The sequence below is a fragment of the Cibotium barometz genome, chromosome 11, assembly GCF_041138505.1.
Source record: "Cibotium barometz isolate CiBa-2024 chromosome 11, ASM4113850v1, whole genome shotgun sequence".
Taxonomy (NCBI): Eukaryota; Viridiplantae; Streptophyta; class Polypodiopsida; order Cyatheales; family Cibotiaceae; genus Cibotium; species Cibotium barometz.
Window position 1 is genome coordinate 2,050,040 of NC_141056.1, and position 12,713 is coordinate 2,062,752.

Sequence of the window (12,713 nt, forward strand, 5' to 3'; positions counted from 1 at the left end):
TATTTTATCTCTCGTTTTTTCCTAGGTTCTTGCTTCTGTGTTCTCGTCATGCCTCCTAGAAGGAAGGCTTTTGATGATATTGGTCATATCATCACATATGGTCGTCATGGTTCTTCTTTTGTATTGCTTTGCCATGAAGATGAGCCCTCTGCATTGACTGTGCCTAGGGCCGAATGCCATACACCATATCCTCAAATTGTGACACCACTGGAGGGCCCTTATATGGTTCGTAGTTTTGTGCAGTGAAGGAGAAAGCATGGGTGATTTATTCTTTGTCATGAAGTTTGATATATTGTATGCATTTGCTTTTTATATGACGCCTCACATTTCTCTACGTTTTTGTTGTAATATTTTGTGCGTATACCCGAACAAAGCGTTTGATATTATGTGGGATTTTTTTTTGATATTTTGCTTTTTTTGTTGTAATATTTTATGCTTCTGATATGTATATATTACTCACTTATTACTTGCTGAATATATTGTGTATATTCTGTGTGAAAAATCATTTATGGCTTCTGATATCTATGTATTTGCACATAAAATAAAATTCAGTTTTATGTTTCTCTTAGGCGCTGATGGTTTGCAAGTTTTATATTTGTGTTGGGGATAGTTATAATGATTTTTGCTAACTACATATCGAATGCTTTAGTGGCCTTCACAATTAATATGAATGTATTTTCTTTTAAAAATTATGCCTTTGATTTTCCTCTAAGTTTTTTTAACAGTTTTTTGTGGGCGAAGTTACTGCAAATAAATGCTCGAGTGGCATTCACAATTTCTTTTTAAAAAAAATATTTAAGCCTTTCATTTACATTTTTAAAATTGGCTTGACATTATTGCGCAACGTTTGGGGTGCATATGCACATCTCATTAATTTCTAGTATACCATATCAATTGCTAGGTTTTGAACGTAAAATATACAACCCATATGCACCCCAAATATTTACCACAAACACAAAACATATTATTATATATACAAAACATATTATTAGATAACATACATATTATTTAAACATACTTATGTATATGCACATTTCATTAATTTCAAACACAAAACAAAACATGCTTATATATATGCACATCACATTGATTTGTAGCGGGCCATATTAATTTTAATTTTTTGAATGTTAAATATGTACCTCAAATATACTATTTTAGCACATAACATATTATTCCAGCTTTGTTGGTGTGCTACTTTTTCAAAATTATAGTTGTAGCTCTTTATATGCTAATATGCGATGTATTTTAACAATGAAAATGTTATTGCTCAGGATCTATATATCGCAACTCAAAAGGGGAACAACCCATGACAAATGAAAAGAATGTAGACTGAGAGCCCTCTGTACACAAGATTCCTCAATTCCCACTTGAGAAAAAAACAAACCTCTTTGAAGTATCAGTGATTGTGGCTATAGAAAATAGAGACACACATCTCTCATGTTGGGAGTCACTTGAAGAGTTTATAAGGATGGATTATTTAAAAGGAATGCGTTAGAAAAAGGTGGTACTTTGAACCACTTTAAATTTTCAAATGGTTGTAAGTCTTATGGCTCCATCACTCATAAATGTAGGGAAAACCATCAAAAGATATTTAAGCTAGGATTTGTTCAAACGAGAGGATGGTATTGTGTAGAGGTTTAAGACAGATTAAAAATGCACACATTTGAAGGGATGATAGGATATTGTATGAAAGATTTACATAAGCCGCACTTCAAGTTCTTCTCGCATAATATATCCACTGAGGAGATAACAAGAGAGTGCCAACTCTATGCTCTTTATGGACAAGCAGACCTGAAAAACAAAGTATGCTTGTCACCTTTAAATTTGTTTGAATGAGCATATGTGTACATGGACAATTACATAGCCAACAAACTGGGTGCTTCAATACTATCCAACAGCTTCATGACCCAATGCATAGACATTGACGAAATCTTCTTTGTAGATACTCCTTGTTATAGATACTTCAATCCTTTATGTGCACAATACAATAGAGAACATGGTGAAGATGATGAAGGTGAAGATGCTGATGGAGGTCAAAGCAATAAAGATGTGCATGGCAACCATAATGCAGAACTTGGTAGTCATGGTAATCCTATTGTCATTGACGATGAGCAAGACAATCAATCATAAGAAAACTATTCCGCAATGCAATTGTGGATGGCGATGAGTTTGTTCCGCTCTCACCTAAAGTGTGTAAATTTGTGGGCCTCACAGAGGAAGAAGCTTGCTTCCTGTAGATTGTGCCTCTACCTTGTAATGGATTGGTTTTCTGGCTTGTACTGGATTACGTTTTTAGCTTTTGCTAGATTAGATTTCTGGCTTATTCAACATGTCCTCTTGCTTAGAAATAAACTGAACTGCTTTCATCATGCTTAAGTGCAAATGCATCTCTCGTTGAATTTTTAAGTGCATGGCTTACTTTATTATGTTGAATTTATAATTATCTCAAAAATTTAAATATGTTTTCCAAAAATTTAAATATGTTTTCTTTTTAAATTTTTGGCTCGCACTAATTTTATCTCATACTAAGGTTATCGCTTAGCTTTCAAACCTTAGTATGCCTAAGGATCTATAGCAAAAATTAAGAATAAGCACCCTCAAAAAAATTTAATGTGTTAGAGTGAATAAGCATCCTTAGCCCAAGAAAAAACGTGTAAGGTTATTGCTTAGCTTTCAAACGTGTAAGGTTGTTGCTTAGCTTTCAAACCTTACCAATTTTATCATAAGCACCCTCAGCCCAAGAAAAAACGTGTAAGGTTGTCACTTAACTTCCAAACCTTACTAATTTTATATCGTACTAAGGTTATCTCATAACTTTCAAACCTTAGTATGCCTATAGCAAAAATTAAGAATAAGCACCCTAAAAAAATAAATTAGTAATGTTAAGAGTGAATAAGCACCACTTAGTGTCGAAAAAGATGGTTTATAGTCGGCCGTTGACATGGACATTACAGTTAGGTTTCCTTTAGGGTTCTTCTCCTGCAGCGGTTATCGATTCCCTGTCAAGGGTTCATGATCTGGAGAAGCTTGAGCTTTGGGAGGGAGAAATGCCGCATTGTCATTTGGGTCGCGATGACGACGATGAAGACGATCTGCTGGTGGAGGATTGCGTGAAGGACCTTCGAGCCCTGAAGGAGGCATGCCGGATGTATGGTGATGGCGATGATTCCGACGAGGAAAACTCCTGCCGCTATGCAGATGTTAGTGTAGGTGATGATGACGACGACGATGACGTGCTTCTTCTATCCATCCAGAAGCGATTTGGGGCCTTTGCTCAGGACGCCTTCAGGCCTGCCCAGGAGGCTCCCTCCCCTCCATCCTTCGAGGAAGAGGACGATGAAGAAATCCTGCGAGCTGTGCAGCAGAGATTCTCATCGATCAATCGCATTGACATCAAGACTCGTTCCGATTCAACAGGTGATTCCATTGTTTATTTTAGTTACAAAACTTGTGGTGGATTGATTGTGTGCCCTACCTCGTTTTTATTAGGCTTTATTGAGTCTGTGTTTAACGCTTTAGGGTTTGTTGACTTCTTTGCCATTATTGTTTATCGCATAAGAGTTACGTCTTTGGCATTAGGGTTTATCTCCTTCTTTGCTATTATCGTTTATCGCCATCTGGCTTTCTGTTTATTGGCTTCTTTGCCATTAGGTTTTACTGCCTGCTTCTTTGCTTTCTTTGCTGTTAAGGTTGGTTGCCTCATTTTTAAATTAGCGTTTACTGCCTTTTCTTGCTAGAAGGGTTAGCTGTCACTAATCGATTTAACTTCTAGGGTTCAATTCCTCTTTTTTTTTGGGGGTTTTTTTTGTTTTTTTTTTTGGGGCTTTTAAGGTTTGTCGCCTCTTTTTTTGTTTAGGGTTTATAGTATCGCTTTAAGTATTTAGTGTTTATTTGATGCTGTGTGAAGCTGATGGTCTGATGCAGTTCATGCTTGGTGACGTCTGGGACAAGCCTTAATCAGAAATCTCTCGCGCTTTGGTATAAGTAGACATAATGCCTATTACACATGCTAACAAAGAGAAGCGCAAGAAGCAAATCAAAGTTTTAGAATTGAAGACAAGAAGCAAGTTGCTTGTTACGTACCTAATATTACTTTGGCAAGGTTAGGGGAAGCAAGATGATACTGGTAGCTAGGGCTCATTATTAATAAATCCATGGATACTGCCGATTTATGATAGGATAGTTATTTATGCTAGGAATAGTAACTATATAAGTGACTTATGGGTTATTATCATCATGGCTTGACATTGGTCTGTGCCTGGACCAAGAGTTGTCATACTCCTGCTGTGGGCATGGCGAATCAGAGAGAGTCTTACTAAGAGCATGCACAGGTAGGCACTGGTGGTATGGGATGCCAGGATTGGCATGGATCTGTGGGAGTGAACCGTACCCCTTGCCTGCACACTTTAGTTTAGGCCAAATTGCAATACCAATTCTTTGACCAGCAATCATCATACAACTCGCCCGTGTTTTAGGTGATCCTTTTTGGGAGGAGGTCACATTGCTGGATGCAAAAAATGTCAAAGTGTCAGCTCCCATTGTGTGCGCATGAGGGAGGGTGGTAAGGATCATCGATAGAGGAGTGGAGGAGAGGGTAGTAGGTAGCTGTATGCTCATGGTGGAGCTTTTGTGGCAAGGATTAGTGTAGGGGAGAGGGCTGAAACCTAGAACTAGGAAGGAGCACTTTATCAGTAGACTAAATATATTTGTACAAACCATAGAAACATGGGACGGGGAACGGGACGGGGACGGGGCAAAAGGCCGTCCCGGGGACGGTGGAAACAACGGCAATCTGAAAACGATTGTTTTTTTGTAAATTTTTTTAACACACTTGATTTACACTTAGAAACCAAGACATTAAGCACAAAATTGCACCAAAAAGAGGAGAAATGCATAGTCGTATTAGCAAAAAACTATAATGGGGCGCCGATGGCGTGATAAACAAAAGTGAGTGTACAATGATCAATCTAAACAAAAATGCCAAATGGCATAATGAAAGGCCCAAGGAGGGTGTACACTCAAGGCAAAATGACTGAGTGCCAAGATACAAGATTGCTAGCAAAAAAGTGGGGCAAGAGTCGAGACTCGAGACTCTAGACTCAAGAGACTAGGCAAGAGGCTGAAAAGGGTGAAGATCAATCGTGACCTCCTCAGTGAAGTCCTCCATAGGCTGGTCCTCAAGTGGGAGGGGAGGGGGAGGTGGGGGGGACAATGCCTCGGGCACAACCTCAAGCTCCTCTAAAATCTCGGCCCTCTGCTGATCAGAGAGATGTGGGTCCTGCTGTGTCTGCTCCCATTCGGTGAAAGGATCTGCCTTCTTTGTCAAGCCCTTGCAAAGCATTCGCAAGTTGGCACTGACAAATACCAAATCATTTGCACGCTGTACACCAAGGCGGTTCCTCTTCTTAGAGGCAATGTGGCTATAAACTGACCAGAGTTGCTCTAGGCAACTGCTACTGCAAGCCTATGAGAGTACGCGCACAGCAAATTCCTGCAACTTTGGAGTTTCCGCACCATAATCCTCCCACCAAAGTGCAGACCCTACCTTGAAGCGGTCCGCCTGTGCATCTGCCAAACCAAAAGCCCCCCGCTTCTCTCTATAAATCTGCAATTGGTCCTTGATTGTGCGGCGATCCTCCTCACTAGTGTAAAGGCGATCCAAGGTTTGTCGAAGGCCTTTGCTCACCTCTTTGTCCTTGTGTTGCCCTTTGCCTTCAAACTCAAGATCAACAATGTAGGCAGCAGCATGGAGGGGAGAGTGGTAGGCTTGCCACCTTTTCAAACATAGGGATTTGACCTGTTTATAGTGAGGCTTGACTTTGAACATTGCTTTTAGCTTCTCTGTCATGCGATCCATTGCCTCGTACACTTTGCCAATGCATGGTTGAGTGGAATCCACTACCCTAAGGAGATCAATAATCGGTTGCACCATCTCCACAAGCGCCTTGGCCTCCTCCCACCATGCCGCATCATCCGCCCTTTCCCTGCAAAATTTGCCGACCGTCGTGGAAGCCTCTGAAGTGCGTGCAAACTCATCACTGAGGAAGAGTCCCCTCAATGCCCCGCTACATGTACACAAGCGGCCTAGCATGAGAAAGTTGAATGCAAACCTCGTCTCGGAATACTTAAGAAGAGAGAGGCTTGACTTCTTGGAAAACTCGTGCTGCACCCTTTGATGGTTGAGGACAAAGGTCACTATTTTGTTGGCACCCTCAATGACAGGTGCAACCCAATCCAAGGCCCCTATGTCTTTGATAAGGTTGTTGAGGCAATGGGCCATGCAAAAGCACACGGTGATGCGAGGATAAGTTGCTTGGAGAATTGTCCCCGCCGCCTATTTGCCGGTTCTCCATCCGCACATATGGCAATGACATTCTCCGCCCCCACCGTCTCTAGTGTTGTTGCCCACTCCGCAGCAAGTATCTCGGCACTCTTCCCCGTCCCGGAAGCATCATGGGAGTCGACAAAGTATGTCTCCCCTCGTGAGTAGGCAACAACTCCATGCATGGAGCGCTTTCTAGTGTCACTCCACCCATCAACGACGAGGGTAACACCATTTTCAGCCCATTGCTCTTTCATGTGGTTGGCCGCCACCTCCACGCTTGCCTTCTCCTTGTCAAGGAGAGAGGTGCGGATGGTCTCCGAAGAGGGGGGAACATAAGAGGGTCCATACTCCGCTATCAATTTGCACATGGCCCGAAAGTATGGAGATCTATCCAAAACACCATATGCAAAACACAAACAAAATTCAGATTTTTACCATCATTTAGTCTTTTAAGTTTTAGTTTTTAGAGCATGATATTTGAATTTTGAATAGTACATGAGCATAGTGCCAAGGACTTACCGTGCCGCCCGAAATGCTATGTGGTCATGAAAGAAGAATCGTGCCACCGCCATGTCCACCTCCTCTTTCAATTGAGGGTTCCAATTCTCATCAAGAGTACTTTGGCGTCCCCGGGAAGCGGATGCCTCTCTTGATGAACGAGGTACATGCGGCGTTGATGTCCTCACAAAGGATGTGGGGTCGACGGCCACTTGAGGATTGCGTTTTGCCAACTCGGCCGCCTCATAAACCACAAGCTTTTCAAGGAGCTCCTTCTTCTTCTCGGCCGAAACCTCCTTGCAAAATTGCACTTCGTTGCCGGGCTCATGCAAGAAGTGAGCACGCACTTTGTGGGCACCGCCGGTTCGCTTGTAGCCGCAAAGCTTACATACCCATGGTCTTGAACCACCCCCTTGACCGTATTGCGAGCACTCTACCTCATCCCACCAACTCCATCGATGTACGGCGCCCCCTTGACCGTATTGCGAGCACTCTACCTCATCCCACCAACTCCATCGATGTACGGCGGGCCTCCTCCTTCGTGATGGAGCGGGTGTTGAAGTGGTGGAGGCGGCGGCGGACCCGGGTTGAGGAGAGGAAGGGGTTTGAGAAGAGGATGCCATAGTGATAGAGTAGAGCTTGAGATGGATGGTAGAGCTTGAGAAAGAGTCAAGACGGAGAATCGGGATGGAGATGTTGGAGAAGGAGAGCTTGGACAATGGAGAGGGTGAGCTTGGAGAGGGAGAGCTTGGATGTTGGAGAAGGAGAGCTTGAAGAGGGTGAGCTTGGAGAGGGAGAGCTTGGATGTTGGAGAAGGAGAGCTTGGAGAGGGTGAGCTTGGAGAGGTTGGAGAGGGTGAGCTTGGAGAAGGAGAGCTTGGAGAGGGAGAGCTTGAGCCTTGGGTCTTGGAGAGGGAGAGCTTGGAGAGGAGATGGCTTGAGGAGAGCATGGAGGTCTCTTATATAGAAGAAGAGGGGAGCCATGTGGGAGAGAGAGACTCAAGGAAGAAGCCTTGGAGCCTTGGAGGAGTTGCGCATCACCAAACGGCTAGGACAGATAGCCGTTGGCGCCCCGCCAACGGTCAAAAACTGCCAGTCTGCCGCCAACGGTCAGTTTGACCGTCCCCGTACGGACAGGGAACGCCGTTCCCGGAACGCATTCCCGGCGTCCCCGTCCCGCAGTCAGGCAGCCGTCCGCGTCCCTCCGTCCCGCGGACGTGCCGCCCCCGTCCCACGCGTTCCCCCCGTCCCATGTCACTATGGTACAAACCCTCCTAGAAGGACTCAATGTCATAGTGGGGGGGACTTTTTGGTGCATGCCATGGCTTGGCAGAGATATAATGAGTTAATCAAAATTAGACAAAACATTGAAATAAAATAAATCAAAACACAAAATGGTGGGCTTATGCATCTGTTGTTGTGATAGCATAAGAGTTCTACTTTCTCCTTTGCAAGGTGATAATTGAATCATCTTCCAAGCAGCAGAGTTCCAATTACTCACCACTTTACCATTTGATTGTTGTTGCCTTCCACTATGGGTGAAGCAAAACAGCAGCTGAGTGCAACGGAGACATATCGGTTCCATACGGTCACAAAAAAAATCCTTCACCTTTCTCAAATTACAACCTAGCAAGATTAGTCTTAATCACTTGAAGGCTGCCACTAATTTTTTAATATCTTGTCAATGTGAGGCAAATTTTTATCAACTAGCCTGAAAACTACTATAATTTTGAAGTATACTTGAAGAGATGCTCTATCTCAGCCTTCAGGCCAAAACTTCTTTCCAACATGTGCTTTAGCCTTAAGTGCCTTACTACTGCCTAGAAGTAGGCCAACTTTCTCAGTTATGGCATACAACCATTTGTTTCAGGTTGCTCTCACATTAAAGAGAGCAAAGAAGGATAAAGTTATATGCAGAATACTTCAGGAGCTCTTTATTTGCATACATGCCAATTAGGTGAGGTAGCATATGATAAAGGTTCCAACTGAGAGTAATTTTTCGTGTATCCAGTCTTCTCTTCTACCCTATTTAACCCGCCAATATCTTTTAAATGCGATATGCCTACAACCCATGTACATCTTTGGGCTGCATTTTGGGCAGCCAGGACAACAATATATGAGTGCCTAGGTGTGGGTTGGCTGGACCAGACCAACATATGGGTGGCCAGTGTGAACCCACTTGTGGAGGAAATTGGGGAATATCATGGTTGTAAGAGCTGTCCGACCAGCCACTCGGCCCCCCATCTCATGCATTAGACACACATCTGCAAGCTGATTGGAAAAGCTGAAAGTTGATATGTAGCAACATTGGGCTGAGTACTTGTTGGGAAAAATCAAGTGACACCCATCTTAGGGGGAGCCATTTAAATGTCCATAGCAAAAAGCCCAAAACTGTAAGTCTCCACAGACTACGCCCAAGGCTTATCTGACCTAGAACCGAAACCCTAACAAGGTTTCATAGACCCGACATTGTACACATCGCATGATTGTGATGGATTGTGGCTAGCAACTCACCACCCAACCGTAGGTTCAGTGCCTCGAACCACCCCCGAGATTGAAGTCTGATTGCCGCAAGTCTACATGGTTCTGATGGCCCCAACCTAGTGTCCCATGCCACTAGGCTGAACCACCCACCTTGCAACTCTATGCCTGCATGCCATAGTCACATGGAACGTGGCACGGGAACGAGGGCCGACTTCGGAACGGGGAACGGAGATGTTTGTACTTGGAACGGGAACGGGAGTGACAAGTCATCATGAGATAGAGTTTAGATAGAAATGATACATAAATTATGTTGCGAACAAGTTACAAGATAGACAAATAGAGTAAAGAATGCAATAAATTTACAGAGTATAAATTGGGAAAAACTTCGAAGAGAACAATTTTCAAAAGTAGCAGCAGCTACCCATGTTCATAGATTTCTCATGAAGAAAACAAGGGTACAATAGAGGGCTTTGATAACTAAGGAAATGAATACAAAGAGCTATTAAGGCACTCTAAAAAGGAGAATGTCAAATAGAGCTTAGAATATCATCCAAACTCTCATTTGTAGCTGCATCGTGAGCTGGTGAAGCTGGAAGCTCATCATAATCTGAATCCGAATCTCTCTTCATGATATGAAGCTCTCATTGTCAAGATTACCACTTGCAACTTGAGCCAAAAGGTGCAAGTTGGCTGCCATATACACCAAATCATTTGTTCTAGTTGTTAACATGCGATTCCTCTTCTTTGAGGCAACATGGCTAAAGACACTCCATTGTTGCTCAATAGGAGAGGAACTTGCATTTTGACTAAGAATGTGGTTGGCAAGACGTTGAAGATATGGAGTTGTTGCTCCATAATCCTCCCACCAAAGAGGCCCTTCCACATGTGTCTTGTTCGCTTGTGCATCTACATAACCGAACTTTCCAGCTTTGCTCCTATACAAGGAGAGCTGGCTTCTAATTGCTCTACGTACCACAGTATCTGGAACCAGTCTCGCAAGAACAAGATCCCAACCTTTAGAGACTTCATTATCCCTCTCTTGCCCATCGCCTTGGAACTCCGGATCTAGCACAAATGTAGCTGCATGCATATTTGAATGGTATTGATACCACCTATCCTGGCATAGTTTTCAGAGTTGCTCTCGCTTGTGTTCATCTAATTTGATGCGCTCCACCATCTTGCTGATGCCTTTGTACACCTTACCAATGCATGGCTTTTTGCTATCCACAATTCGAAGCATGTGGATAATAGGCTTGGTGATGTCGACAACATGCTTCACTTCACTCCATGAACTGTCATCCATGATATGGCTATATCATGTTCTTCCCTGTGCTGTGCGAGAGGTTGGCCAATTGTTCCACTCATCGCTCACCATCTGCTTGAGAACATTTTGCACCTTGATCAACCTCTCTAGCATGAGAAAATTATAGGCGAAGCGGGTTTCAAAATATTTGAGCAGGTCCTTGTTTGGAGATCTTCTCTTGAACTTGGACAGAATGAGTTGGTGTTGCGTGATGAAGCTAACAATCTCTTTACCTTGTACTATGCACGGAGCAACCCAAGAGAGGGCATCAATGTCCAAGAGATTATTCAATCCATGTGCAATGCATGGAGTGAATGTGAGATGCGGGTACCTTGTCAAAAACTTTTCACCTGCCGCTTGATTTGAGTTCTCTCCATCGTCGATGACTTGGATGACATCCGTAGCGCCAACTTGATTTGAGTTCTCTCCATCGTCGATGGCTTGGATGACGTCCATAGTGCCAACTTGCTTGATTGCTTTTGCCCACTCCTCCACAATGACATTTGCCTGTAGGAGAGGCATCATGGGAAGACAAAAAGAATGCATTGCCCCGAGAGTAGGCCATAATGCCATGGATAGAACGAGAACGGCTATCGCTCCATCTATCACTAATGACAAAGACACCATTCTTTTGCCAACCTTCTTTGACATTTCGCATGGCAAGATTAGTGGCTTCTTTCTCCTCATTGGATTATATATCATCTCCTGAGAGTCTATTGCATCGTTTTCATGCTTGTACTGGCCATTTATGAGGCCCGACATATGCATATTTATTTAGACATTTTTTCCAGCCTTTTATGCATTTTATAGCATTTTTATGCTATTATGGTGCTGTCGGCCTGCTATAGCTGGCCAACCAGCTCTCATGAGGGGTATATAAGGGTTGTCCCCCTTTCCCCTCATTCATAGTTGTTTAAAAACGTGTTTTTTTCATGAAATAAAAAACGTGAACATTTAGAAACGTTTTTTTTTTGGGAATGCGTTTTTTTTGCAGATGTTTTTTTTGGGGGGTAAAAGAAACCTTGGATAACGTGTCGCCTATCGCATGTTTTTTTTTTCACTTCTTTGAAGCTGCTGCCGACGTCCTCCACCGTACACAACCTGTTATTCGCGCTCCGCTGCCTGCTGTTGACTCTGCTCGGCCTGCTGCTCCATTCCTGCTCTCGCATGCTCAGTGCTGCTCCACTGTCCACGCCTGCTCCCTCTGCAGCAGCCTCCGCCTCTCTACTGCTCCCACAGGCCACCTCAAGGGCCAAGGCTGAGACCTGCTTCAGTCTTTGGAGTCTGCACTGTGCAGGTTGCACCCTGGTTCCTCCTATCTGCTGCTGCAGGCAGCAACCTGCTCAGTGCTCCCGCCTCTCTACTGCTCCCACAGGCCACGGTCCACCTCAAGGCACAGACTTGCTTCAAAGTTCAGTCTCTGCACTGTGCAGGCTGCACCCTGGTCCCTCCTATCTACTGCAGGCAGCAACCTGCTCAGTGCTCCCGCCTCTCTACTGCTCCCACAGGCCACCTCAGACCTGCCCCTTCTGCTCAGTGCTCTCGCCTCTGCCATTTGAAGCTCTGCTCTTGCCTTTTGCCTCTTCTACACCCGACTTTACCCCATTTGCTTCTGAGTCTTGAAATGGGCCGAACTCCCGATCCAGTGAATGCACATGTAGAGGACCTAACTAATTACAATGAAAGTGGCCAATCCAGGTGGAGATGCAAATATTGTGGTGACATTTATACAGGGAAGGCTACCCGTATCAAAGCCCACTTGGCCGGGTTAAAGGGAAAGGGCATTGCTATATGCCCTAGAGTGCCCAAAGATGTGGTGAATCAGGTACGACCACAGATGGCTGCAAAGTCTCAAGATGAGAGAGAGGAGTTGTCGGGCAGTGGTCAAGGTGTGACCAAAAGGGCAAAGGATCAAGAAGAGGAAAGTGAAGGATCGGGTCAAGTTGGGCAAGATGTGGCTTCAAGTTCAGTTCACATGCTTGTTAGTGGCGCACCGTCATGTCCACCTCTTAAGTTGTCCATGGTGAATGCATTGAAGAGGGGGAGTGTGAAAGCAGGCAGCAACTACCAGGGAGATAACCAAATTGTTTATTCAATGTGCATT

The 12,713-nt window shown here is 44.0% G+C and overlaps 2 protein-coding genes across 6 annotated transcripts in view; one reads left to right on the plus strand and one right to left on the minus strand.

Annotated features, from left to right (window-relative positions):
* Positions 1–2,914: 2,914 nt before the first annotated feature.
* Positions 2,915–12,713, plus strand: part of MYB4R1 (myb domain protein 4r1) — a 40,368-nt gene continuing 30,569 nt past the window's right edge. For all 4 annotated transcript variants that reach the window (XM_086804618.1, XM_086804620.1, XM_086804622.1 and 1 more), the window contains exon 1: positions 2,915–3,417. In XM_086804618.1, the coding sequence (XP_086660744.1) occupies positions 3,048–3,417 (370 nt within the window). In that variant the 5' untranslated portion in view covers positions 2,915–3,047. The remainder of the gene's footprint in view (positions 3,418–12,713) is intronic.
* Positions 4,410–7,806, minus strand: LOC147633654 (uncharacterized). 2 transcript variants are annotated; one of them, XM_086804616.1, is made up of 2 exons: positions 7,321–7,806; positions 4,410–7,260 (listed from the first exon to the last, which is right to left on the minus strand). In XM_086804616.1, the coding sequence occupies exons 1-2, from the start codon at positions 7,804–7,806 to the stop codon at positions 6,841–6,843; spliced, it is 906 nt and encodes a 301-aa protein (XP_086660742.1). In that variant the 3' UTR covers positions 4,410–6,840. The 2 variants fall into 2 exon arrangements, with proteins under 2 accessions (XP_086660742.1, XP_086660743.1); XM_086804617.1 differs by having other exon boundaries at positions 7,321–7,433.

Coding starts and splice junctions, on each gene's coding strand:
- LOC147633654 (XM_086804616.1), bottom strand. CDS start 7,806: ATGGCTCCCCTCTTCTTCTATATAAGAGACCTCCATGCTCTCCTCAAG. Junction 7,261..7,320: donor GATGGAGTTGGTGGGATGAG/GTAGAGTGCTCG, acceptor TGGTGGGATGAG/GTAGAGTGCTCGCAATACGG.